At 37.1% G+C, this 24957-nt stretch overlaps 4 protein-coding genes across 6 annotated transcripts; 1 reads left to right on the top strand and 3 right to left on the bottom strand.

Moving 5' to 3' along the window:
* Positions 1-4047: 4047 nt before the first annotated feature.
* On the bottom strand, positions 4048-6968 carry LOC105953684 (chaperone protein dnaJ 10). Its single transcript, XM_088815318.1, has 11 exons — positions 6865-6968; positions 6539-6736; positions 6269-6328; positions 5907-5989; positions 5645-5804; positions 5425-5554; positions 5152-5310; positions 4892-5070; positions 4727-4807; positions 4486-4629; positions 4048-4402 (listed from the first exon to the last, which is right to left on the bottom strand). The coding sequence occupies exons 2-11, from the start codon at positions 6623-6625 to the stop codon at positions 4322-4324; spliced, it is 1164 nt and encodes a 387-aa protein (XP_088671444.1). The 5' UTR covers positions 6626-6736; positions 6865-6968; the 3' UTR covers positions 4048-4321.
* A 223-nt stretch (positions 6969-7191) lies between these two features.
* LOC105953685 (UDP-rhamnose/UDP-galactose transporter 3) lies at positions 7192-12206 on the bottom strand. Its single transcript, XM_012977377.2, has 5 exons — positions 11123-12206; positions 10492-10676; positions 8745-8945; positions 7830-7991; positions 7192-7730 (listed from the first exon to the last, which is right to left on the bottom strand). Exons 1-5 carry the CDS (start codon positions 11250-11252, stop codon positions 7350-7352), a joined length of 1059 nt encoding a protein of 352 aa, XP_012832831.2. The 5' UTR covers positions 11253-12206; the 3' UTR covers positions 7192-7349.
* A 2158-nt stretch (positions 12207-14364) lies between these two features.
* Positions 14365-17267, bottom strand: RAD52-2 (cobalt ion-binding protein). Of its 3 annotated transcripts, none has more exons than XM_088815317.1 (5): positions 16985-17267; positions 16280-16640; positions 16122-16159; positions 15320-15411; positions 14365-14686 (listed from the first exon to the last, which is right to left on the bottom strand). In XM_088815317.1, the coding sequence occupies exons 2-5, from the start codon at positions 16600-16602 to the stop codon at positions 14549-14551; spliced, it is 591 nt and encodes a 196-aa protein (XP_088671443.1). In that variant the 5' UTR covers positions 16603-16640; positions 16985-17267; the 3' UTR covers positions 14365-14548. The 3 variants fall into 3 exon arrangements, with proteins under 3 accessions (XP_088671443.1, XP_088671442.1, XP_012832833.1); XM_088815316.1 differs by having other exon boundaries at positions 16280-16620; positions 16985-17155; XM_012977379.2 differs by having other exon boundaries at positions 16280-16616; positions 16985-17119.
* LOC105953687 (T-complex protein 1 subunit theta) lies at positions 17252-23274 on the top strand. Its single transcript, XM_088815315.1, has 14 exons — positions 17252-17291; positions 17338-17496; positions 17777-18039; positions 18112-18258; positions 18340-18501; positions 19056-19133; positions 19767-19900; positions 20582-20654; positions 20734-20811; positions 20905-21027; positions 21168-21262; positions 21640-21849; positions 22531-22588; positions 22954-23274. The coding sequence occupies exons 2-14, from the start codon at positions 17355-17357 to the stop codon at positions 23017-23019; spliced, it is 1629 nt and encodes a 542-aa protein (XP_088671441.1). The 5' UTR covers positions 17252-17291; positions 17338-17354; the 3' UTR covers positions 23020-23274.
* Positions 23275-24957: the final 1683 nt, after the last annotated feature.

Genomic DNA, 24957 nt, shown 5'->3' with positions numbered 1-24957 from the left:
CATCTTATGTATTAGGAATACGCATCTATAGAGATAGAGCGAGAAAGATGCTTGGTTTATCCCAAAGCCTGTACATAGACACCGTTATGAAACGATTTAGCATGGAAGAATCCAAGAAGGGATTCTTGCCAATGTCCCATGGGGTTCGTCTCTCGAAATCTATGTGTCCACAAACACCTAGTGAAATCGAGGAGATGAAGAGGACGCCCTATGCTTCTGCCATAGGAAGCATAATGTATGGCATGCTATGTACGAGACCCGATATTGCGTATGTTGTGAGTGTCACAAGCAGATATCAGTCTAACCCCGGCCCGGCTCACTGGAAAGCCGTGAAAGATATCCTCAAGTACTTGCGAAGGACTAAGGATATATTTTTGGTCTATGGGGGTGCCGAGTTGAAATTAGAGGGTTTCACTGACTCTAGTTTTCAATCGGACGTGGACGACTCAAAGTCGAACTCTGGATTTATATTCACGCTTAATGGTGGTGCCGTGTGTTGGAAGAGTTCCAAGCAAAGCACGACGGCCGATTCCACTACCGAAGCGGAATACATTGCAGCGTCTGAAGCTGCAAAAGAAGGGACTTGGATAAGGAAATTCATCCAAGAGTTGGGTGTCATTCCTGATGCTAATGATCCAGTACCATTGTACTGTGATAACACCGGAGCCGTGGCGCAAGCTAAGGAGCCACGATCTCATCAGAAGTCGAAGCATATTCTGAGGAAGTATCACGTGATCCGAGAGATCATTGATAGAGGTGAAGTTAAGGTAGAACGAGTCACCTCGGAAGAGAACGTTGCAGACCCCTTCACGAAGCCTTTACCAAGATCGGTCCATGAGAAACATCGAGAGTCGATGGGATTGCGGTTTATGGGTAGTTGGCTTTAGGTCAAGTGGGAGATTGTTAGAGTAGGTGACCAACAAGCCAACCTGTGGCTGTGGTCTTTCGTATTTATTATTGTAATAAACGAACCTTTATTCGTATTAATGATAAAACACATTGGCATTCTATATCTTTGTCCCTTTGTCACAAGCATAGATATAGTCCTTACAGTTATTACAAGTACTAGTAATTGATCGTTAGGATCGTGAGATATTTACTTAAGTATTATAACTGTTAAACATGTTCCTAGTCGAAGGGTTACGCCACTAATGAGGATATCGGCCTTTCCCATTAAGACTAGCACTTAGTGTATGTGTACTGCATCTCATCAGTAAACGGTATTGTGATATCGGCATGCATAAGTGGGTGCTCGTAAGTTGACGAGTTCACTGAACTCCCTCACTCTAGAAATCTCTAAGTGGTTCCCAATAATCGAGTAGAGATATCTATGGTATAGTTGTACACCATTAGTCCTTATGACCTAGACATCACCGAGACTTCACTAGAGGACCAGCTGTATCGTGACCTGTCCCTGAGTTCCACCGAGGACCATCCCAAGGGCCAGTGTTCGTGCACTCCGAAATCTAGTGGGAGGTCTGTGCATTGTAGTCGGGGATTCGATCGCTAGAATAGTCTTGGATGTCCTGTGTGTTCTGAAAGTTTGTAATCAATATAAGTCTCTGGCCAGAGCTGACTAAGTGATGATTAGAGGATTCGATTCTCTAAGTCATGCACGTAAGGATTACAATACTTGGAACGATCGCACCGTCATCGAACATATAAAGAGGTCTCGATGAACCAATGCCTCTTGTTCGATCGGGACATATGAATCGAAGGGACCGTACTGTACGTTAACTATATCTGAAGGTTCTTGCAGGCACTTCATTTGTATCTAGGGAATCATGACGCGTAGTTGCTAGACGCCAATCTTGATTCGTTGGGTGATTAAGGTGAAACGAGCTTCATCTTAATCGTAACTCTAAGGGACGAGTTTTGACCACAAAGAGTTGTGGGCCCACGGCTAGCTTACACCTGAACCATCGAGGGTCACACTGCTCGTGCACATGAGATCTTTGAATAAACGGTCAAAGATAAAATAGTTTATCTTTGCATGATTGGAAGTCAGTATGATTGGATCCAACATTCGTAATTTGGAATTACGAATGAGAATAAGAAAAGGAAAAGAATAGGCAAACGTGTTAGTGAACTTTCTAAATCGGGAAGTTTCCAAATTTAGAAAGTGCACTGAACTAGGGTTTCCACTTTTGGAAAGTTGGAAAATGAAAGATGCCACTCGTAATGACGAGGATATTATAATGATTCCGAAAATTTAATTGTTGCAATTTTCCGATCATTGAATTAAGAGAGACGAGCAATTAAAGGAACTAACGAACTTAAGCTGTTGGGCCCGGTCCAACTTAAGCCCGCTAGGGTTTTATGCAAGACACTATAAATACAAGATGTATAGGTCTTGCACATACAAGTGAAAACCCTAACCCTAGCAGCCGTCCGCCCCTCTCTCTCTCGGCCTCTCTTTCCGCGGCCACCACCGGCCGTCCTCCCCGCCGTTTTCGCCGGAATCGGCCGTCCATCGGCCGATTGGTTTGGTAGCTTCTTTCCTTCTTTTTTTCTTCCGTTTTTCTAACTATTACGTGTCTAGTGCCACGTGTTTAGTAGATCGAAGTATACGAGGTGAAATCCGAGAGGAGGAAGATCGAAGATCGAGGAATCGAAGAGCAGCGCACGAGCCGAAGCCGCACGCTGCCCCACGCGCCGCCCCGGAAGACCGCGCGTGTACCTCACGCGCCGCCGTGGCTGATTCGCCGCTGCTGCCGCTGCACCGCTGCTGCCCCGATTGTACGGATTGGTTTTCGTAGCAATCTCGACTTGCTAAACGCTCCTACCTCACGCTTCAAGAGGTAAATACACGAAACCCTAGTTTCGATTCATTTACGTTTAAACTATGAATTCATGTTTGCTATCATATGATTTTATGTGATTATGTGTAATCGTTTTAATCTTTGCAAGCATGATTGTTGGTTTAAACGCGAGCATGTTAATTGATTTAAATTCGGTTAAATTATTTAGCATGTATGTTGTTTTAATTTCGCTGGAAGCGCAAAGGTACGCAATTAATTGATTTTAATTTGTCGGGTATGTGCTTGTGTGCTTTAAAGTCGTTTAAATCACATTAAATTTTTGTTTTCCGCTGCGTACACGTGCCCGAAACCCAACAGTACTATCTTCCCCATTATATGATACTATGTTTTCCCACCAACAGTACCAAATTTACCTATCACACATACTATACGAACAACGATTACGTACTGTAAGTACCATACGTCCATAACATATTTATATTAGCATGATACTATTACGTGCCATATTTTATACGATGTATCACAATAATTAACAACCATAAAGAAATGCATTTCAGCAGTACAGAAAAAGATGGAGACCTACCAGCCATCGGTGCGAACCCTCTTTCCACGCGAATTAGCTTCATCTTTGCGGATCACGACAATGTCGACCACACTCATCTTCATTATCAGATGCAATGCAACCATATTCTCCACATCTTCATCACTGCCCAATGTCACATACAATCTTTCCCGAGGAGCCAAGTATTGGAGGATCAGTGCATCTGGATGGATATGATTCCATTTGTTGATAATAGCACCATATATCTCCATTAAGGTCGAATTACTTTTGATGGAAATAATGTGAAGTTGATCTTTGTATCGACAACTTCCAAGAATCACAGTGGGTACATCATTAGATACATCATTTGTAGCCATTGTGGGGTGGGTGGGTTTTACTGTGATTTTTTCGTCGGAAAAAGAGGAAACCAGAGGAGAGAAAGAGAGAAGAAATAGAGAAGAAAGAGAGCAGATAGAAATGAAGAAAGAGAAGATGAAGAGAGAGAAAATGAAGAGAGAGAAAATGAGGAGAGAGAAAAGGGTGAGAGTAAAAAGAAGAGATAAAATATAATAAAATTCACATTAGGGACTGATCTGCATGTCCACGCGTGAATAGGGACTGAATTGTTTGGAAAAACTACCTAGGGACTGATCTGTGTTTTGAGTTTTGAATTATGGATTTATCTGTAGTTTCCCCTTGATAAAACTAATAATGGCTAAGTTCCAATTAAAAAAGAAAGTAACCTTGATAGAAATTGAAAAGATACTATTATAAAGATGATGGTTAAGTTGAAAGTACAATGCTCTCGTTTTTGGAGTGTTATTGTACTGCAGAATTCACTGAATTGATCTGTCTTAGATAAATACTAGACTAAATACATACAAATTTCTGCTTGATTTACACAGACATGCACCACAAATACATATGATGAATCGGTACAGTAAATTAACTAGAGCTCAAAATGCTATTTCTTGAAATGTCAAAACTAAATAATAAAGCAATTTATTTAGGTGAATTATTATGGTTCTTTGTGAGCACCGGGTGGTGCAGCCGGCATCGGGAAACTGTTGGATTGAAGAGGAGCATCCACATATGGACTCTGCCAATATTTTTCATTCATTCATTCATATTAATTATTAAACAAACATAATGTAATGTAATAATACGAAAAGGCTTAATTACCTGATGCGACGACACGTCATCGTTATTTGAAGAAGATCTTGCAGCAGCAGCAGCAGCAGTATTGGTGGTTGCTTCATGAGTTCCACTCAATTTCAGGATAGGATCATTTTGCACATTTTCAACTCCATTAACTGACTTCACACTCTGAACCATACATACATATAAGTCAGAAACATATTATACTACGTACGTACGTACGTACGGGGGGATTATATTAATGATCGAGTTAGTAATGAATTACCTGGAAAATTTTGCCGAGGGTTTTCAAACCCCTGGCGCGTAGGTGGAGCTCCTCTTTTTTAGCATTGTTGTCTTGTAGAACCTAATTAATTAGAAGATGAATGAAATATTGAAAGAGAAATTAAGATAGAAAGAAGAGAGGATCTGAGGAGGAGGAGGAAGAGACCATCTGACAAACACGGGAGAGGGTGGCTTCAATATCAGCGACATTGAGCTTCCATAAGGAATCAATCATTAACTTCTTGTGTGATTGCATGTATTCTTCAAGTTCCGTCTCTGTGTAATTTCCTTGTGCACTCAGCTGCCTTTTCATATCTTCTTGCAGCTGTATTAAAGCTATTGCACCTATGCATGTATGTATGTTTATTTTTAGTTTGAAAAGAAACCATTAATTATAATACACATGCATATATATATATATATGACCTGTGGCAGCAGTTACTTGGGATTTGATAAAGTGACCTTTATTTCTGAACCACTCGGCAACAAATGGCACACCCAAGAATATCACTTTCTTACCAAGCTCCTTTGCCGCCTGCCTTGCATATATATACCCTATCGTACTCAACATATCCACTCCATATGCTGCATGTGTCATCACCACATATATCCATCCACTGATCACTCACTTTAACTAATTACCTTGCTAAATATAATCACATCATTCATTATATTCGATTCGATTTCATATATACTTACCAGCATTAGAAAGCCTAGAGACTTCCGCCTCAGCGTGACGCACAAATTCGTCCTTGTCTCCTTGTATGTAGAGGTTCAGTCTATCTTTCAGTATACCAGCCAGCTTCTCTTCCCTTTCTTTCTGGACACTCTATACATATGTATGAATTAGTAGTAGGTAGTTTTAATAATTTATTCAAGTAGAACGAACGAACGAATGAATAGGGGTGGTTTAATTTACTCGCATTTTGTCCTGCAACTTTTTTATATCCAATTCTTCGCCTTCTGCAAAAACATCCAAGGAGGCCATAGATGCCATTGCAAGCTGCCCAATGTATTCTTCAAATAGCTCACTTCCAAATAGCATCGCAAATATTGCTGCTGGATCTATTATTGCATCTCTGAAATCAATCATAATTTACCAACCAATCAATACTCATGAACACAACATTCAGATCAATTTATAAAACTAAGAAGAAACTGATCGAGGTACGTGTACGTACGTTGAAATTCCAGACTTTCCATGAGCATCGTAAGCTTGTCTTTGTGCTGGATCACTCAGCACTTGGTAAGCCTCGCCCAATATCTGAATTCATATATGAGTTATAGTTATTGTTACTATCCTTCAAGTCAAAATCCAAATTCTGCAAGCTACTGAAGAATATATATAATGAATAAATTCTCCAACTGCTGTGAAGTATAACATTTTTCAGAAAAAATACAATTAACATGACTGTTGTGGAATGGCAATAATAATTATAAATTTTTCATTTAATAAATTGTTAACTTTAGTAGTTCCGTTGATTACATACGCGGAGGCATGCTTGATTAAAAAACGAGAGAAACAACATGGTAAATAGTAGACCTGAAAATTTTGTGCAGCCAAAGGATCATTGGGATTTTTATCTGGATGGACCTGCCTTGCCTGTAACATCCAATTGATACACAAAAAGAAATGAATTGATTCAGAATAATGATAAAATGGATTCATTGATATATATATTATAATAAAATTGTCTATATATAGATATTGTCAGACCAGACCAGAACAAAAGATTCATCAGTTCTGAGGATATGAAAATAAATTATTGAATCCAAAAGACTTGAAATAAAATAAATCCATTCATAAGCAAACCTTAATATAATAAGCTTTCTTAATATCGGCCTCGGTGGCGGTGGGGCTCACACCCAGTACGTCGTAGTATTCCGTTTCCTTCACCATTGATTGATGATTGATGATTGATGATCAATGATTGATGATTTGATTGATGATCCCCCCACCAAAAATATATGTATGTATGTATGTATGTATGTATATATTTCTTCTTTTTACCTGTGTGATAATTAATATCAAACCAGCAAATCGGATCAACAGAGAAGAAGAGATGAGATGATAAAACAAATTGAGCAGGATATATAATGCTGTATGAATTAATTAGATTATTACTACGATGAAACCACCTTTTATCAAAATGAAATAAGTGTAGAAATAGAAATACCACCAAATACCAATGTTTTATTTTAAAATTAGACTTTTTTTTTTCTAACGTGTCGGTAAATGAAAATTATGTTTGAGCTCCATATTAACCACCACTGCTAGAGCTACTAGACTCAAATCAAAAACCATTTTTTGTTTTGTTTTATTATTATGTGTGATACTGATTACTGACATCATTTGTTATGTAATAATTTTCAATCGAATCATTAATCATCATGTCATGATAATCTCGTACACTCAGTACTCATACGTCTACTCATTTCTGTAATTTAGTTATGGTAAACAGATAATTTTGGACCCCTGATCACCAATCGATGAACATAGAACGGATTTAACTATGAATATTTAATTTCAATGTGCATCTTTTACATCTTCCCTTTCAGAAATTCAAACTACATTTTCGACTAGAGACAAATTACGATTGATATATTGGAAATCAGGATATTTGTTAGATTGGGCGTCCAAGCTCAATATCCTTAACAAGAGGAGGAGCTGTTGCAATTCCCTCTTTGAGTAATCTGATTTCCTCTTCTGTTAAGCTGTTCTTTACATGGTGGGGCGTTAAAATCTTCGCATGTGCGTGTGCGTGTGCGTGTTTTTCAACTTCAACTGCCCAACTATAAATAACCATACCAATCACTGCAACACCCATTCCCATTATATTCTTTAAAGTCAACTCCGAATCAAAAAGTAGCCAACCCAAAGTCAGCACACACACCGTTTTCATGTGCCCTAGTACTTGGAACGAAACTGCTGAAAATCTTCCTATGCAGAGGTACTGGCTCACGTTGCAGAACACAGCTAGAGAACATGATAGCACTATGAACGACTGCACGTATTTATTTGCAAACCCCACTAGTTATTTATTTATTTATTATATAGCTCCAAATAATGTAATCAAATTATTCACAAGTAAATGAATGCTTACCACTGCTCCAGAAGTGAACTTGTAGTCCAGTACTAAGTTATCCGAAAGATAGTAGTCGACTATAGGACCCAATAAAAGGAGAGAGACTGCTTGAATTGGAGCTGTTTTACTCAATAGTTCAAATGATCCAACTGAATACTTCTTCTGCAATGAGCCTATTGACTGCACCAAAACAATATCACCGTCTAATCAATAATCCTGCAACCGTAAATGCAATAAATAGAAGAGAAAATTGTGGAAGAAAGTTTCAGAGGGAAAAAAATCCCAACATGTAGGATAAGTCCAATTTGCAGACTTGATACCAACTGGACAGTTTTGATATGCCCCGTGATGTATTTTCAACTTGGGATATATAAATGTGAATATTTAACAAAAGCTGTGGACTATGATACGAACCTCTTCGAAAATAGTAGCAAACATACTGTGGGCAAAAATACATAACCCCTCCTTATTTTCTTTAAAAACTAGATTCTAAATTTCAGCTTCAATACCATTTAGACAGGGATCCATTACATAGACGAGTACATAATATGCATGTGTAATGTGTCTTCAAAGGCCAGCAAGACAAATCAAAATCAAGTTTATTGTTCTTTGCCACGGTATAGAGAAAGCAAAAATATATGTAAGTAGGAGGTCTTTTTTAACATACTTGGATCTCTAGTGCCTAACAACTCGACTATTTTATTAAAATGTCATGTGCAACTTTATTGCAAAAACAGCTTTTCAAGATATCTACTATCTAGTGGACTGAAAAGGAAAAACATTTGTTATTAACAGTCATTTGACAAAACTCGACCACCATTTCAAAGTTGGAACAAATCACAGGTCATCCAGAAGTTTTCGATCACATCCATACTACTGCATTCCATTGTTATTTCCATATTGTATTGACAAAAACTAATAAAATTTACTCACGATTTGTTGCAAAGAGGTTGAGAAAACTGCAACACAAGCACATATAAAACCTTTGGCATTTACTTTGACGTCTGTCACAGTGCAAACACCCACACCTATAACTACAACCACAACGGCTAATTTAACTTCTTTTGTAAACTGCTTACTATGAAGGATCCATTCCATTACACAGACAACTGGAATCATGCTCAATTTTGAGATCTGCACCAAAAATATAATAGAGAATTATCAGAATAGAGAAAGGAAGAATTTGTAAAGCAGAATTATCAGGTTATTGTAGTACAAAAAACAAATATCAACGATTTACAAAGGTGTAATCCATGGAAGTGGTTAATTACTGTCGTGTACCTTATAAGAGAGAAACTGGATTATCTAACCCATCCTAACATAAAATTGCAAATCAATTTTATTTCCTACCAAGAAACTCTGTCATCATTGTGAGGTATACTTCACATTACGAAATTACAGAGGGCCGTCAGGAATTAAAAAGGACAACTGGGAGAAGCTAAAAACTGGATTCACTCAGCTCGAATTTGACAGATTTGATAGAGAAATAAATTACCCTTTTACTGTAAATAATTACATGTATCAGTGATTCCAGCTAAACAAGCATTTTAGCAAACCAAACCGGCACTAGAGGCCAGATATCTTACATCAATGGGAAACCATATTCATAAATCATAGGATACTTGGTAACCCCTATAACCATGAGAATATTCGTCAAATTGTTCAGACATGTAAAATTTCGATTTGTTTAACAAGAATGAAGAGAAACCATTTTTTTCTTTTGCTAACAAGTCAATAATAGGTACAACAGCATATTGGCTGTCAGTTATGCTAACAAGTCAATAATAGGTACTTTGAAAATATTATTCCATGAATCTCTTGAACTATAGGGACAAAGAGGACCTCTCCAAACTGTTAATGCATTCATTCCAACTTGGCTGGAATTACCTCTCATGGTTTGACCTATTAGCAACTGATTTCCAGTTTGAAATTTTACATGGCATGAAAAAGTATTTCTCCAAAAAGGTGATTTGATTGATGTCACTATGCGGATTGGTTACCGAATGAAGAGAAAAAATGCAGCCATTTTGGATGAGAAAAGATGTTGGAGAGTGTACTAAAAATCAGTTTGGCGTTTCTAGATGTGCTTCTACTTCTTGTTAAGTTGTTTTCCATTGACGAGTCCTTTGGTTGAACTTTTAACTTATGAAATAACAAGAATTAAGCTTAATTTGCAATAATCTGAGCCTGTGAAAGGAAGGATCGGGAGAGTAGATGCAAATATTATTGATAAAATCCATCTTGCAAGAAGATTTCCATGTGAAATTTCACACATCGAATTTCAGCTTACATTCCCATAATCTTAGTAGTAGATAACTCTCTGTTCAATTATCTTAAGTCTAAACGAACTTAGTTGATCTCTTAGAAATCCAGTTCGTTGCTTCTAAAGTTCTCACCACTAGTGTACCTGCCGCTTAAAGATGTCATCAAGCTTCTTCAATCATGCTACCAAGACTATGTTTAGTTCTTAGCCAACAAATGTTGTTGATCAATATTGAATAGGATTAACAAACGTCATGGAACAAATATACAAATTACAATCTCTATCCGGACATACAGAGATTCAGATGCCACAGTTCATATGTTCAAAAGAATAAAGATTTGTTTCACTCAAGCAACATTTGAAAACTGACATGTGTCTATCTATTGCAGAAACATATAAGAGGATATGAAATCGTACTTGGTAAAATCCGACTGAGTTTAGCATGAGACTCAAATTCATCCCAGTAATAGACATATTTGCAACAATTGAGAACCAGAGAAGTTCCCAAAGAGGAATGTTCTTTGATGCAGAGAAGCCTGTAGCATTTGAAATCATGCCAACAAGTGCGGTAACAGCAAAATGGAAACCGGTCAAAGTTGTAGCTGCAGGGAGAAACAGATGACGTAAATATGTAGTTAAAGAGTTGCAACCAGTTAAACATAGATAACTAGACTTGGTTGGAAAGTAACATTATTGATAATTGATTAATAAACATGGATCAGAACACCATAAACAATGACAATAAATGATGAAGCTAAATAGCCAATAAGCGAAAAATTGGGGAAGTAAAACATGTAGTAGACACTTTACATGGGAATAAATACCTAACTAAAAATTTCCATGTATCTATCCTAACTAAGACGGGAAACAAGGCAAAATTCACTAACAAAAATGCTGGATATTGAAACCAAAGATTCTCCTCCTAGGCAAAAATTTAGAGATCCAATGGGAGAAGATAAAAAAAATCAACAAACAAATACATACATATTCAGCATGCAAAACAACTAGAGAAGATAATTAATTGAAGCTGGTTTCTTCTTCTTCTCACCATAGCTGAAAGCATATCCGTTGGCGGACATAAGTTGCTTATTTACCATAATAATTCCAACAGAACTGACGACATTCATGGCCCACGCACCGACATCCGAAACCGCTAATGATTTCTTCTCCCCTTCCATTTTTTTTTCTTTCTTTCTTTCAAACTATCTGATTCTGCCTCAACTGTCACTGATTATTACTAGTAGAGTATGAAGCAAGCGATTAGCCACTTTGCTGATTATCAATTTGAAGAAGAAGAAGAAGAAAAAAAAAGGTGTGAAGTGCGCAGCAGCTGCAGATCCGCCACTGGTATCAATGAAAAGGTGCTGATTATGAATTTATGATTAGAAGAATGAGGTGTGGTGTGGGCATAGATCTCACATGGGTGAATGTGTTGGACAAAATTTAATGCTAGAGAGAGAAACAGAGGAGAGAGAGAGAGAGAGAGAGGGGCGAATACGACGACGAAGACAACCGATTATGATGATGAAAGATTCAGAAGCAACGTTTCATTTTGCTATTTCTTCATTTTCAGCAATTTCAAGACCATAAATAATAAATTAAATACTAGTCCCTCCTAGTTTTTATTATACTATTTGATTTGATTTGAATTATTAATTTATTAGAGTGTAGTTAGTAGACCCAGGCAGGCAAGGGAGGGGAGGGGAGGGGGGCACTTTTTCTTGGGCATGTGAGTGTTGCGTATAAATGTTTCATGAATTAAATGAGATCTGTTTTCTTTATGGGAATGGAATAAGTTATAAGAGAATGAATGACAGAAATATACCAATCCCTAATCTTTTTCTTTAGGTAAATGCCAATTATTGTCCCTAATAATTTTGATTACCCAGCTTGACACGGGCTTATTGCCCAAAAATTCAGATAATAAAGATTTTGCAGCAAAACTCATAAACACCTCATGCCCATTTCAAATTTGTCTGCTATCACTCTATATGAAACTGACCACTAGCCCTATGTGCCTACATTCCGACCTAAGGATAAAGAAAGGCGGAAAGTCTGCAACATGACATTGACTGAGCTAAGATCCACTTGTGGCTCAAAAAAAGGTGACCACACCTACAGGCTTTCCCCACTAAATTAGACTCACCTCGCAACAAACAAGACAATTCACCCTACACGTGATCTGACCACAAACATAGTAGGGGGCCACCACCCCATCCCTACGACAAGTATAAACACAGTCTTGAGGTACAAGAGAAGACTATCTTTAGTATTCTGATATACGCACTTATTTTCACTATACTCGTATATTATTCCTCCAAGATTCCGATTGACTTGACCGTCGTAGTGCTAACACCCGGCAAACCCTTCCCCCACACTTCTTTTTGCAGGTTTCTTAGGAACGTGTGGACTTGTTTGGGCTTTCATCGATACAGGCCCATTTTATTCTTTTTTTATCCGATTAAGTTATTTGGACTACATCAACCGGCGCCGTCTGTGGAAAGCGGACCTGAGTTATTGACGTTGAGTTGAGGAAGGTTGAGTTGTAAAATTTCAATGAAGGGTAGGGGTAAGTTGAGGAATGTGCGGATGATCAACGTACTATTCCCCCCATTCGGGTCCACTCGTTTTTTGAAAAGTTATGCATCATCCGCCCACTAGAGGGTCAATAAAATAAATAAAGAAGCATATATCTGACCAGCGAACTGGGGAATATTACCTATTTAAAAAATTCTCAACACGAGATTTCGCTCAACCGTCACCTCACACAAGATCAGCAAACTGGGGAAATAGTAATAAGTATATACTATATTTTCAATACAAAGAGCGGAGCCGTAAGAGGAAACACAAAATTCTCAGCATTTTCCTAAATAGACGAAACTGGCTGGGCGAATTGGGGAAATAGTTGATACGAGCTTGATTGTCCCAAAGGCCCAGATAATAAAAATTCTATAGTAAAACCCAAAAATAGTCCAAACCCACTCCAAACTTGCCCACTAACACTCCATGAAGCCGGCCACTAGCTCTACGTGGAGTAGACATGCGATTGATGTGACTACATTTCGATGTAAGGACAGAGAAAAGGCGAAAAGCCTGTAACATGACATGGATTGAGGTAAGGCCCACTTCCGGCTCAAAAAGAGGCGTCGCACTTGCGGGCTCCCCTCATTGAACTAGGCTGCTCAGCTCGCGGCAAACATGACAACACGCCCTCAACATACAAGCACAACTCGAAGTAATCACATCACTCCTGCGTGTGATCTGACCACAAACATAGTAGGGGCCCCACCACCCCATCCATACGACAATTATAAACACAATCTTGAGGTACAAGGGAAGACTATCTCTAGTGATATACACATTTATCTTCGCTATACTCGTAGATTATTCATTCACGATTCCGATTGACTTAACTGTTGAAGTGCTAACGTCGGAAAAACCTTAACTGACACTCCGATTTGCTGGTGTTTAGGATTTGTTTGACTCAGATCCATTCTATTCCTTTATATCTGATTGAGCCATTTAGGCCAGCTCTTTCAATAGTCCCTAAAATTTGACAATTTACAAAAGTAATTCTATTTGCTAAAAGTCCCTTAGATGTATAATTTTATGTGATACAAGTCCAATGAAGCATGTCGTTTCCATCTTACCCCCGACATGCCAAAACAATGAAAGTGAAATTCCATACAGTGGACATTGAGATTGGTGGAAAATTTAAGATAATATGATAGTGAATTGTTGGAAATTAAGTATTTTAATAAAACATGATAGTAAATTTATGAAAATCGACAATGGACATTGAAATTGGTGGAAAATTGGTGATGTTTTTTTTTTTGAAAACTGATAGTATACTTCCAGGAATTGTGAAAGTTGAAAATATGTTTCAAATAACATAAAGTTGAAAATGTGTCTTCAAATAAAATTTACTTTAGAGATTATCTCGTTGAAATGTCTAAATTATCTTAATAAAGTGAAATTTGGATAAAGATGGATAATAGAGGTGGAAATATCAAATGCAATTTAGTTAGTTACAAAATGCTTTAAATTGGAAAAACAACTCACAGGTAATTCTTTAAATTATGACTTAAAAATACTTAATTTTATGAAGCAAAAACAAAAGCCATTATAGCAAATATTAAAAAGCTAATTAGGAGCCATAAAAAGCTCATAATCAGTTTCAAAAAGCTTTTGGCCACCTAAGTTGCAAATAGGAACGTATACAACCGTAATACAAAACGAATTAAAGAGGAATATTAAAGAAAGCGAAACAAGAAATAGAGTGCAGGAATATAAGCAAATTCAGATTACTTCTTTTATTTACTATATGGATAAATCAAATTAAAAGTTGTCATAATATGAAAATCTAGAGACATAATGATTACAAGCATTACAACATCATAATAGTCTATATATCAATCAGACCACCGTGTACAACATGAACAAAAACAAGTTATGCCCAAACAAAAGCTTGATATTAATCTTCATGGTAAAGATACAAACCAAGACCGAAACGGGCGCATGCTCTACAAAAAGCTATTTCCTCTGCCGCAGCAACTGGATCTACAATACTCTCACTCTCGGCTGAAACTGTCCCCGTCGATTCACGATGTGCCTGTGTGTGCGCAGTTATTTCAAAACATTATTACATCCAATACTATAGGTTCCAAGGGAATAACAAATACAAAATGCATGTAGCAAAGAAGATACTATCACTTATCAGGATCCTACATAAGAATCAACAAAACATGTATTGAAGAAATGGATGCAAAAAATTACTGAAAGCCAATAAATTTTGTTAGTTCAATTAAGTTCCACTTATTTGGCAACTCGGTAACAACCAGCTGTGCACTTTTGTATTTTCAAACACTAAAGACACAAAAACTGATTGCAAATGCAACCTCAATCAATTTGGATATCATTAACATGTTTGAATTTATTCAACAGGCTTCAGTTTTTCCTGCCGTGTAAAAAGAACTCCAAGACATTATGTAAATAGGAACTTTGCCACTGATCTAAAGCAAACCCCAAGCTCATGCACTCACTACCCCGGTTCGAAATGTGAGTTATGACTATCACATTTTCCAAAAAGTAAAATGAAGACCAAATTGCAGTCTCTTCTGCCTACATGTACATATAGTATAAGAAATGAATGAATGTATGTATGTTTTATGCACACATATTTTTGTGTGTACGTTTGACACCAAAAAAAGAAAATAAATGAACAGCAGTAGCAAAAAAACCATACCTCTCCATCCGAACCACGTACTGTTACCCGATACACGACAGTCACACTTCCATTCTCAGCAAAAATGACATCCCGAATTTCACCACACCAACCTACGGAAAAGGGTTATTAGTGACTCGAGCAATGTTTTGGAAATTGTAATGTTATTCTGGCCACCTCTGCCTAAATTAATCCCTAAACTTCAATAAGTAGGACAATGGAATATATCAGCAATAATGGTTCTATTGTATCATTTCATCTTACTTAACAACAACGAATAATCACGCCGACAACCTATCGAGTTTACTAGTTTACAACAAACAATATATTCAGCATATCACGAATACTTGGGACAATTTTCAATGCTTAGATTCTGGTCGTGATTGTTAGTTTCTAAAAAATCAAGGGAAGACATGACAGTGACAGAAACATGGTCAAATCTTGGTTAGAGAAAGTGCAATAGAAATAAGGGCAGAAAAACAATTGGATGAAATTCTGCACTTCATGTATAAGGCCCTGGCCAGTAAGAAGTGTACGTTATATTATTTTCATTATGTTAGAAATGTTACACTATGGAATAAGGGATGTAGATCTTCTACTTTTACTATGCTACATCTCTCATCTACCACATGGAATTTTACTGAAATTGTTTCATTCTTTTAAATTATGACTTTCAAGACCATAAAAGAGAGTCTTGACTGCAGTAATACGTTTTTGCAACCAAGTTGAAAAATACAATGTGGCAAATACGTTTCTGCAATGACTTTGCTTAGAGCAGTACTCTGTCACCATATAAAACATCAGAGATGGAATGGAATTTCACCTGGGGCATAAAAGCTCAGCATGCGGTTTGCCTGGTACCTAGTCATAACCAGTCAATGAAATGATCAGCACATACAAGAACAAAGATAGAAACATTATTAATTCAAGAAAAGAAAAAAAAATTAAACCAAGATGCAGAGCTGCGTTGTTGCTTCTTACCAGGGGATGAAGGTGGAATGATCGTCCTGAGTCTTGATAATGTTATCAGGGATCCTCTTATTGAGGTCTCGCAGAATCTCAGCTAGAGGACGAGTGATACATGATGACTTATCCAAAGGTACAACGTAATTCGAGTTGGGTGCCGCTGCTTTCTTGCCACTGCCATCACCACCAGCCAAAGCAGAAATTTGGAGCTTCACTGTCCTCCTCCCATGAGCAGTGGAACTAATCTGAGTGTGGGCCCTCCATGGTATTGTGCACCTCATCAAAGGAAAGCTCACTTCTGTAACTGGTAAGTTGACTTTAGGGCATTGGACCGCCATCCCAACAAGAACCACTACCTAATCCAGACACAGATTTCCTAATTATAAACAGGTTCAACGGAAAAATCAAAGCCAACAAATCAGCAAAGAAGTAATAGAAAAAATAAATCCTCCAACCAAATAAGACAAGTACCATTGAATAAGAATTCAGAAAATTATATATATATATATTACTTTGCTGGTAAATCAATTCTTAATGCACTCAACCAGAATAATTTTGAACTAAACAAACCATAAATCTGTTGAAATGCGTTTTATTAGCAATAAATCAAAAATCAGAATTAAGAAGAAGTGATGAAAATCAAAACAGGAAACTAGTAAAATGTCAAGTAAAAACATATATCGAAATAAATTAAATGAGCAGGAAATCAAAGAGAGAAACCTGGAGGAGGGCAAACGAAAAGAGGTCCAAGTTTCCACAAATTCAACAATGGCGGAGAGGATACGAGAGAATGCGATGTGGGTTTTAGCACAACTACTCCCACTTCCAACCCTTATTAAAGTCTGATATTTACATATTTTTTATTTTTTATTTTTTTTTAATGTTAAAACGACGGCGTCTCTTGATTTTTTTGTTTTGTTAATTAATTTTGTTTTCTAGGGCTTTCTTTGTTACTTATAACAGAGTGACCACCGCTGCTCTCTACTATTCATTCCTAACAAGTAACAACAGATCTTCTTCTTCTTCTTCTTCTTCTCTTTTTCTTTTACACACACAGTAGTCAGTCAGTCTCTCCTCTCATAAAAATAAAATGGTAGGATACTCGTATGGAATACAGTCAATGCTCAAGGATGGGCATCGCCATATGTCTGGCCTTGATGAGGCGGTGCTCAAGAACATCGACGCCTGCAAGCAGCTCTCCACTATTACTCGCACCTCCCTCGGCCCCAATGGTTACTACTATCTTTCTCTCCTTCCTTTTTTACTCTCGATCTTATTTGGGTTACCAGATTGATTTCATTCAACCCTAGTTTATTAGGGTTTACTGGAAATGTGCTTCAACCCTGCTTATTACTGCTATTAACTGAGTCTATTGATCTGAATAGCCTGGACGAACTAAATCGACTTGTTATACTTCATGCTACATGCTAGTATATTTATACTCAAGTATAATGTATTGTTTCAGTGTATTATGCATTTCCTCACTCTAATTCATGACCTCTTTTTGTTTAGGCATGAATAAGATGGTTATCAATCATTTGGATAAACTCTTTGTCACGAATGATGCTGCAACAATTGTAAACGAGCTGGAAGTTCAGCATCCCGCAGCCAAACTTCTAGTTTTGGCTGGGAAAGCACAACAAGAAGAAATTGGTGATGGAGCTAATTTGACTGTTTCGTTTGCCGGCGAACTTCTTCAAAAGGCTGAGGAACTTATTAGGATGGGACTGCACCCTAGTGAGATTATCATTGGATACACCAAGGCCATTAACAAGGTTTGACATTGTCCATCTTATTCTAGTAGTCTTTCCACATTGATTGTTAATCATAGCCTCGTTTAATTGTAGACGATTGAGATATTGGAGGAATTGGTCGAGGAAGGTTCTGAAAATATGAATGTGAGAGATAAAGAGGATGTCATTTCACGAATGAGATCTGCAGTAGCCAGCAAACAATTTGGCCAAGAGGATATATTGTGTCCTCTCATTGCTGAGGTAAACTAATCCCTGGTACTTGATCTACTACTTCAGAACTGTCTTTTGATGTTGCTGAGTGGAAATGTATTTCTTTTGCAGGCTTGTATACAAGTTTGCCCTAAGAACCCTGTTAATTTCAATGTCGATAATGTCAGAGTTGCAAAGCTCGTAGGTGGAGGTTTGCATGATTCCGCAGTAGTTCGAGGCATGGTTCTGAAGAATGATGCTGTTGGAACTATAAAGAGAATGGAAAAGGCTAAGGTGGGCATTAACTTACATGTACTATGTCTAGTTGCTGCATAACTGTTTCTGTCTCATTCACCATGCATCTAGAAGTGCCTATACAAGTATAGCTGTAATCCCTTTCCTGTTGTCATGGCTGCTTGACGTTTTAAAACCGCTACTCCTGTAACAATAACTTACCATAATGGCCCAACATCTACGTGTCTGAAATCAGAAACTAAAAGGGTTCTTGGGATATCTTAAGTTTCATCAAATTCATTTATGTATCAAAAGAAAACATCAAATAAGAAAAAGAAAATGAATAAACCATGCAAAAGGCTCTTTTCGAGATGCAGGGGCTGGACGTGGCCAGGTGGCGGCTTTCAGAACGAGCACTGATGAATTAGTGAAAGCAGAATTGAAACTCCATTTATATGCAAGAACTGTGTTTTTTTTACTGGCTTGCTCATGTCATTTGTTCAGAGTTTGTGCTGTTAATTGTGGTGAATAGGGATCTATCTTTTCTGTTTCATCCAAAATGCTTTTGATGACCCTTCCATTTAATGAATTTGACCGGTTATTCATTGTTTTAGGTTGCTGTTTTTGTTGGGGGTGTTGATACAACTGCAACAGAAACGAAGGGAACCGTTCTTATTCATAATGCTGAGCAGGTACACAGTAGAATTTCTCTCTTCCAGCAGACTTCTAATAATTCTGCTTTATGATGTTCTGTTTCATCCTACAGCTGTCTTTTATGATGTAGCCTTCTTATTGTATGGTCTGATCTGTCATCCTAAGTAAATTTATGGATTGCTATTTCACATTTTAATAAAACATTGAAGCAGGCAATTGTGCTTCTTGTTTTCTGAACTTCTATCTGTACTTTGTAGTATCTAAAGTTGACAATTGAAAAGACACAGAAGTCAGAATTGAATCAGTGGTTTTTCTATGTTCTGTTTGGTTTTTGTGTATTATGTTTTATTCTCCTTACTTTGATTACTTGGAAGTATTACTTATCTTATTTACATAATTTGTGGTTACAAATCCTTGAAGTGCTTCTATTTTCTTGATCTATTTGAGCAAATGCTTAAAATCTTTTCCCGTGACATTTATCATTTTATTCATCTGAGTATATGCATATACAGTTCTAGCCGTACCTCCTCATCATTCATAAGAAATCTAAAGGATTTAATATACTTATCTCCTGGCATACTGAGAACACTTCAGAATTTTATTTGAAAGCTATGTTGCAGGGCCTGACAGTGATGATATAACTCTATTACGTATGTCATATCTTTTTGCAGCTCGAAAAATACGCAAAGACTGAAGAAGCTAAGGTTGAGGAGCTTATTAAAGCAGTTGCAGATTCAGGTGCTAAGGTTATTGTTAGTGGTTCAGCTGTTGGCGAAATGGCATTGCACTTTTGTGAACGCTACAAGTAAAACTCTCTTCCTGTAGTGATAATCTCTCATTCATATTTTTCCTGGGCTACTGAGAATGCTAAACTCCCTTGACATTTATACCATGGTTCTTAAAGTTTGATGATTTTGTGTTGCTTCTTCTCTGTAATGCATATTCAAGTGAATGTTTCCTTTTGGTCTATGTACTTGGTCGCACAATCATGTATTAGGTATGTCAAGGAATGTGTCGGTGATGGTATATTTAGTTCATCTTAGCTTAGACATAAAGTACCTGGGTGGAAATGCCAATAATAAGTCTATTATTGCCACTTCTCTATTCCAGATTATAGTTCTCTTTGTTCCCTGTTTCTCCTCTTTCTTTTGTTATCTCGTTTCTTATTCATGGATATGTTGTACTATTTGCTCTCGTTGTAATGTTTTGTCTATGGATTTCTGGTTCTTTGGAGATATTGCGTAATTGAACTTCCATCTTTAGCACCATCTTTTAGTTTCTTGAATGTTTTGCATTCCCATGCTCTAAAAATCTTTGTTAATCAACTTATTTAGTTATTTGGTGTTTCATTCCATGGTTTCATACGTAATTATATATTTTCTGCAGTTCGCATATAATGGCAGACCTAGCCACATCTGCCCCTTTATCCTCACTGTATGTCATTTGAAGTTTGATGTAATTGGACATTCAAAACTTTATTTTGTAGGCTCATGGTGTTGAAAATCAGCTCCAAATTTGAACTAAGACGATTTTGCCGCACTACTGGTGCTGTTGCGCTTGTAAGCATGATGGATATAATTGATTTAATGCGCGTGGTGTTTTTGTTCTTGCTAACAACCTGCTTTCATGCGATTACAGTTAAAGCTCAGTCAGCCAAATCCAGATGACCTTGGATATGTTGATTCTGTTTCAGTGGAAGAAATAGGCGGAGCTAGGGTATTATTACCAGCTTGATTTATGTTTAGGTTCATTCTATATTTTTTTGTTCTCCAGTACTTGCTGACATTTGATTCCTTTAATGTGTAATAGGTTACGATTGTGAAAAATGAACAAGGTGGAAATTCTGTGTCTACTTTGGTGCTGCGAGGAAGCACCGATAGCATATTAGACGACCTTGAAAGAGCAGTTGATGATGGTGTGAATACATACAGAGTACGTTTCATTACCAATTGTCGAGCTTTGCTTTATGCTGCAATTTGAAAATAGACACTATCAGCTGTTTCATTTCCTAGAAGTAGTTCACCAAATGTGCTTATTTACAGAAAATAGATTCTTATACTCTTTTCCTTTAGGCAATGTGCAGGGACAGTCGCATAGTACCTGGAGCTGCAGCTACAGAAATTGAATTGGCTAAGAGGCTGAAGGAATTTTCTTTCAAAGAAACAGGGTATTTTAGTTTTTCTTTCCCCAACTACATCTCATATGAAATTGGTACTGTGGCAAGTCCATAATAATGTTTTAACTTCCATGCCACGTCTAAATTAATTGCAGCATGAGTTCGCACATTCATATATATGATCATCAAAAGTTTCTATCTGATTGAAACATAGATTGGCCAATCATATGCTGTTCTGAGTTTGTTTGTTTGTCCTGCGCTAAGTTATGAAATTTAAGTGATAGAGATGTTTGCGTCAATGTCGAAGATTTATGATTTGGAATTGCAAAACTCTAATTGTGAGATAGTTGCTCATGATTGATTGGATTTCTTATTATAGTGTTGGCATATTCATATTTATTTTACCAAGACCAAATCTCATCTTCCAGATTGGATCAGTACGGTATTGCGAAATTTGCAGAAAGCTTTGAAATGATACCTAAAACTTTGGCTGAGAATGCTGGGCTTAATGCAATAGAGATCATCTCATCCTTATATGCCGAACATGCTTCTGGTAACACCAAAGTGGGCATTGATTTGGAGGAAGGTGTCTGCAAAGATGCCTCTACTGTGCGCATATGGGATCTCCACATTACTAAGTAAGTTACTCCTTGTGAGTGTAGAATAATTTAGAATAATGGGTTTTGATACATTTTTCTTCTGTAAATAATACTTGCTGATTGGAAAATATGAATATTGCAATGGATTCCCCTCTCTGGTTTCTAGCTAGACCGTCCTAACCTGGCTTCTTTCCATCCCTCAACTGCCTTAGACTGAACACAAGCTAGTGATTTCAATCCACCACACCTCTTCTAGTAGATTTTATCTTAGAATCGTATCTCAGAACATCTACAAAAGTAAATTGTAAACATACTCACCACATCAAATTTGACATTACGCAGAAAATTGCTGCAATAAATCTGATCTGTGGAGTTCCATATACCAAAGTACTCACTGTAATTGGACTGCATTACTTGATTCATTAAACTAATAAGTGCCCTAACGTAAAATATCGGTGGGGGCGTTACCTTTCATGATTCTTAAGCTTTATCTTACCTGCACCACTATTTGTTTGTAAGTCGAAATGTGCCCCCATCCTGGTTATCTTACAGAGTTAGTGAGTAAATGCAGCTCCGTTGTCACCCTTGGTATGTTTTCATGTGATTAAACTTAACTATCTTGCTAGTGCTAGTAATTTGAATACGCAGCTAAATCCAGGCGATAAGGTTGCCATCTAGCACTGATTATGATTTGACTTGTGTATTTTGCATTTTTGGAAGATTCTTTGCCCTAAAGTATGCTGCTGATGCTGCCTGTACTGTCCTGCGAGTAGACCAGGTAATTAGCTATCATTTATCTTAGTCTTTACCATCAGTTATCACTGACGAGCTTTCATTAGATTTGGTCAAGAAATGATATGTATTTTAAAGCTGATTTGGTCTTTTCTGTTGAGTTTATCTAGAATGATTACTTATTTCTGAAAATTTGTATACCTAGACTTTTGTAACTGCTTTTCAATGTTATTTAACCTCCGAAAAGCTGATTTCTGGATCGTGTTCTTGCACTTCTTATCCTGCCCTTATGACCTTAACAGGGGTTGAGCTTTCCGAGTCAGGATCATCTCGTTTTGCTAGTCATTTTTTTTCCTGCTAATTCATTGGTATGTGTTCTTGGTGCTAAAACCTTTATACCCTTATCTGCAGATAATTATGGCAAAACCAGCTGGCGGTCCCAAGCCCCAACAACAAGGAGGGATGGATGAGGATTAATTTTAGTGGGCTACACATTTTCTTTACATATTTCATGCGCTTGTTCTTCTTCCGTTTTTGTTCTTATCCTTTTGGCCTGAGATTTTTTTTTTTTTTATTTTTTTTTTGAGAACGCCCTAGACTATTATTTTGGTTCTGATTTTATCTGTATATGCTGCTTTTTGGTCCTATTTTGATTAATGGATCAATAGTGACTGGGTTGTGTTCGTGTTGTAACAGAGTTTTATTATGGAGATAACTGTCGTTTCATTCAAATTTTTTTTTGGCCCCAAACTCTTATTTTAATTACTGGGTTAGCAAAAGTAGTGTGTGTAATTGATGCAAATTTTTTAGCATAATTATTATTGAATAAGGAATATGTTAAATATATTTTCGAAAATATTTACAGGACTCAATATGCAGTTTTGTAGGAAATTCCCGAAGGCCCTTGTGCTGCTGTATCGACTCAGTCTAAAACATGACGTTGGTTCTGATTCTGAGCCATTTCAATTTTAAGAAGGATAATACAAGTCCAGGGATTAAAAAAGAAGACCTATTTATCACCTTGAAACACTTCAAAAAAAAAAAAAAAAAAAACTAAAAACAGACGTGAGGTAGGATATTGATTTAATGTATTACGTAAACCGGTTCGTTAACTGTGTATATGCTTTTTTCTCTTCAAATATAACAGTATATTTTAGAGATCCAATGTTTTATTTTATATTATAGACCAATAAAAAGACAATATCAGAAGGCCTGCATAATGTCTATAGATATTTAACGGCTAGAAATTGTAGGCTTGTGGTTCTTTTATAGGCAAAAGCATGATGATGTGATTATTGACAAAGGTAGTTCACTATTTCAAATGTATGCATTAAAAGATTCAGGCACAAAATGACACTCAATAACCTTTTTGTACATCAGTAACTGATCAATTTCATCCTATAAAAAAAACCTGTGTAGCAAGTAAAATGAAATATGTATATGCTGTTATGATAAAGAGAATCATGCTTTAGGGGCTTAAAGCAAGAAGGGTGTGTGGAGAACAGTGAGGAACACAACGAAGTTAAGGACGTTTTTGTAACCTTGAGTAAGATAAGAGATGAAGCATCTTCTTCACCGTATATCATTTCTTCATTGACAAGTTCCTCTTCATTAGCTTCCGAATTAACTTCTTTATTGTATTCGATCGATAATCGGTCTAACGGTGGTTTCACATGCCTGTGGATCACTACGTTGTAGAGAGTGTAAGATCAAATGGCTCATGATAACATGATTTCTTTCTTTTCGAGACATGCCACGATATCTTCCAAGTGCCGACAAGATTAAAGCCTCATATAATACTTTCTTGCACAAACTCGATCGTGGGTAACCCATTTCGCCTTATTTATACCGAAAACCTTGTCGTTCACATCCCAATATTAGTAGTGTTAGTTGAAGAAAATAACACCCGTCCTTGATCATCATCAAATTAAAAACATGATCTTCGTCGTTCACATCCCAATATTAGTACTAAGACCAAATCTTATCTTCCAGATTGGATCAGTACGGTATTGCGAAATTTGCAGAAAGCTTTGAAATGATACCTAAAACTTTGGCTGAGAATGCTGGGCTTAATGCAATAGAGATCATCTCATCGTTATATGCCGAACATGCTTCTCGTAACACCAAAGTGGGCATTGATTTGGAGGAAGGTGTCTGCAAAGATGCCTCTACTGTGCGCATATGGGATCTCCACATTACTAAGTAAGTTACTCCTTGTGAGTGTAGATTAATAATTTAGAATAATGGGTTTTGATACATTTTTTCTTCTGTAAATAATACTTGCTGATTTGGAAAATATGAATATTGCAATGGATTCCCCTCTCTGTTTTCTAGCTAGACCGTCCTAACTTGGCTTATTTCCATTCCTCAACTGCCTTTGACTGAACACAAGCCAGTGATTTCAATCCACCAGAC

Source organism: Erythranthe guttata, chromosome 3 (assembly GCF_056151865.1).
Source record: "Erythranthe guttata isolate IM_541 chromosome 3, IM_541, whole genome shotgun sequence".
Lineage (NCBI taxonomy): Eukaryota > Viridiplantae > Streptophyta > Magnoliopsida > Lamiales > Phrymaceae > Erythranthe > Erythranthe guttata.
This window is presented reverse-complemented; position numbering and strand designations above follow the sequence as displayed.

What these genes read in the sequence shown, in the direction of transcription:
- LOC105953684 (XM_088815318.1), bottom strand. Translation starts at nt 6,625, where the DNA reads ATGGTGAAGGAAACGGAATACTACGACGTACTGGGTGTGAGCCCCACC. An exon ending in AGAAAGCTTATTATATTAAG is followed by an intron (nt 6,329 to 6,538) that starts GTTTGCTTATGA and finishes TGGATGTTACAG; the next exon opens with GCAAGGCAGGTCCATCCAGA. An exon ending in TGGCTGCACAAAATTTTCAG is followed by an intron (nt 5,990 to 6,268) that starts GTCTACTATTTA and finishes ATATGAATTCAG; the next exon opens with ATATTGGGCGAGGCTTACCA.
- LOC105953685 (XM_012977377.2), bottom strand. Translation starts at nt 11,252, where the DNA reads ATGGAAGGGGAGAAGAAATCATTAGCGGTTTCGGATGTCGGTGCGTGG. An exon ending in CGGATATGCTTTCAGCTATG is followed by an intron (nt 10,677 to 11,122) that starts GTGAGAAGAAGA and finishes TTCTCCCTGCAG; the next exon opens with CTACAACTTTGACCGGTTTC. An exon ending in CAACCTCTTTGCAACAAATC is followed by an intron (nt 7,992 to 8,744) that starts GTGAGTAAATTT and finishes GTTTTGGTGCAG; the next exon opens with TCAATAGGCTCATTGCAGAA.
- RAD52-2 (XM_088815317.1), bottom strand. Translation starts at nt 16,602, where the DNA reads ATGGCGGTCCAATGCCCTAAAGTCAACTTACCAGTTACAGAAGTGAGC. An exon ending in CATTCCACCTTCATCCCCTG is followed by an intron (nt 16,160 to 16,279) that starts GTAAGAAGCAAC and finishes GGTTATGACTAG; the next exon opens with GTACCAGGCAAACCGCATGC. An exon ending in TACGTGGTTCGGATGGAGAG is followed by an intron (nt 14,687 to 15,319) that starts GTATGGTTTTTT and finishes GCGCACACACAG; the next exon opens with GCACATCGTGAATCGACGGG.
- LOC105953687 (XM_088815315.1), top strand. Translation starts at nt 17,355, where the DNA reads ATGGTAGGATACTCGTATGGAATACAGTCAATGCTCAAGGATGGGCAT. An exon ending in CACTTTTGTGAACGCTACAA is followed by an intron (nt 19,901 to 20,581) that starts GTAAAACTCTCT and finishes TTTATTTTGTAG; the next exon opens with GCTCATGGTGTTGAAAATCA. An exon ending in TTTTCTTTCAAAGAAACAGG is followed by an intron (nt 21,263 to 21,639) that starts GTATTTTAGTTT and finishes CTCATCTTCCAG; the next exon opens with ATTGGATCAGTACGGTATTG.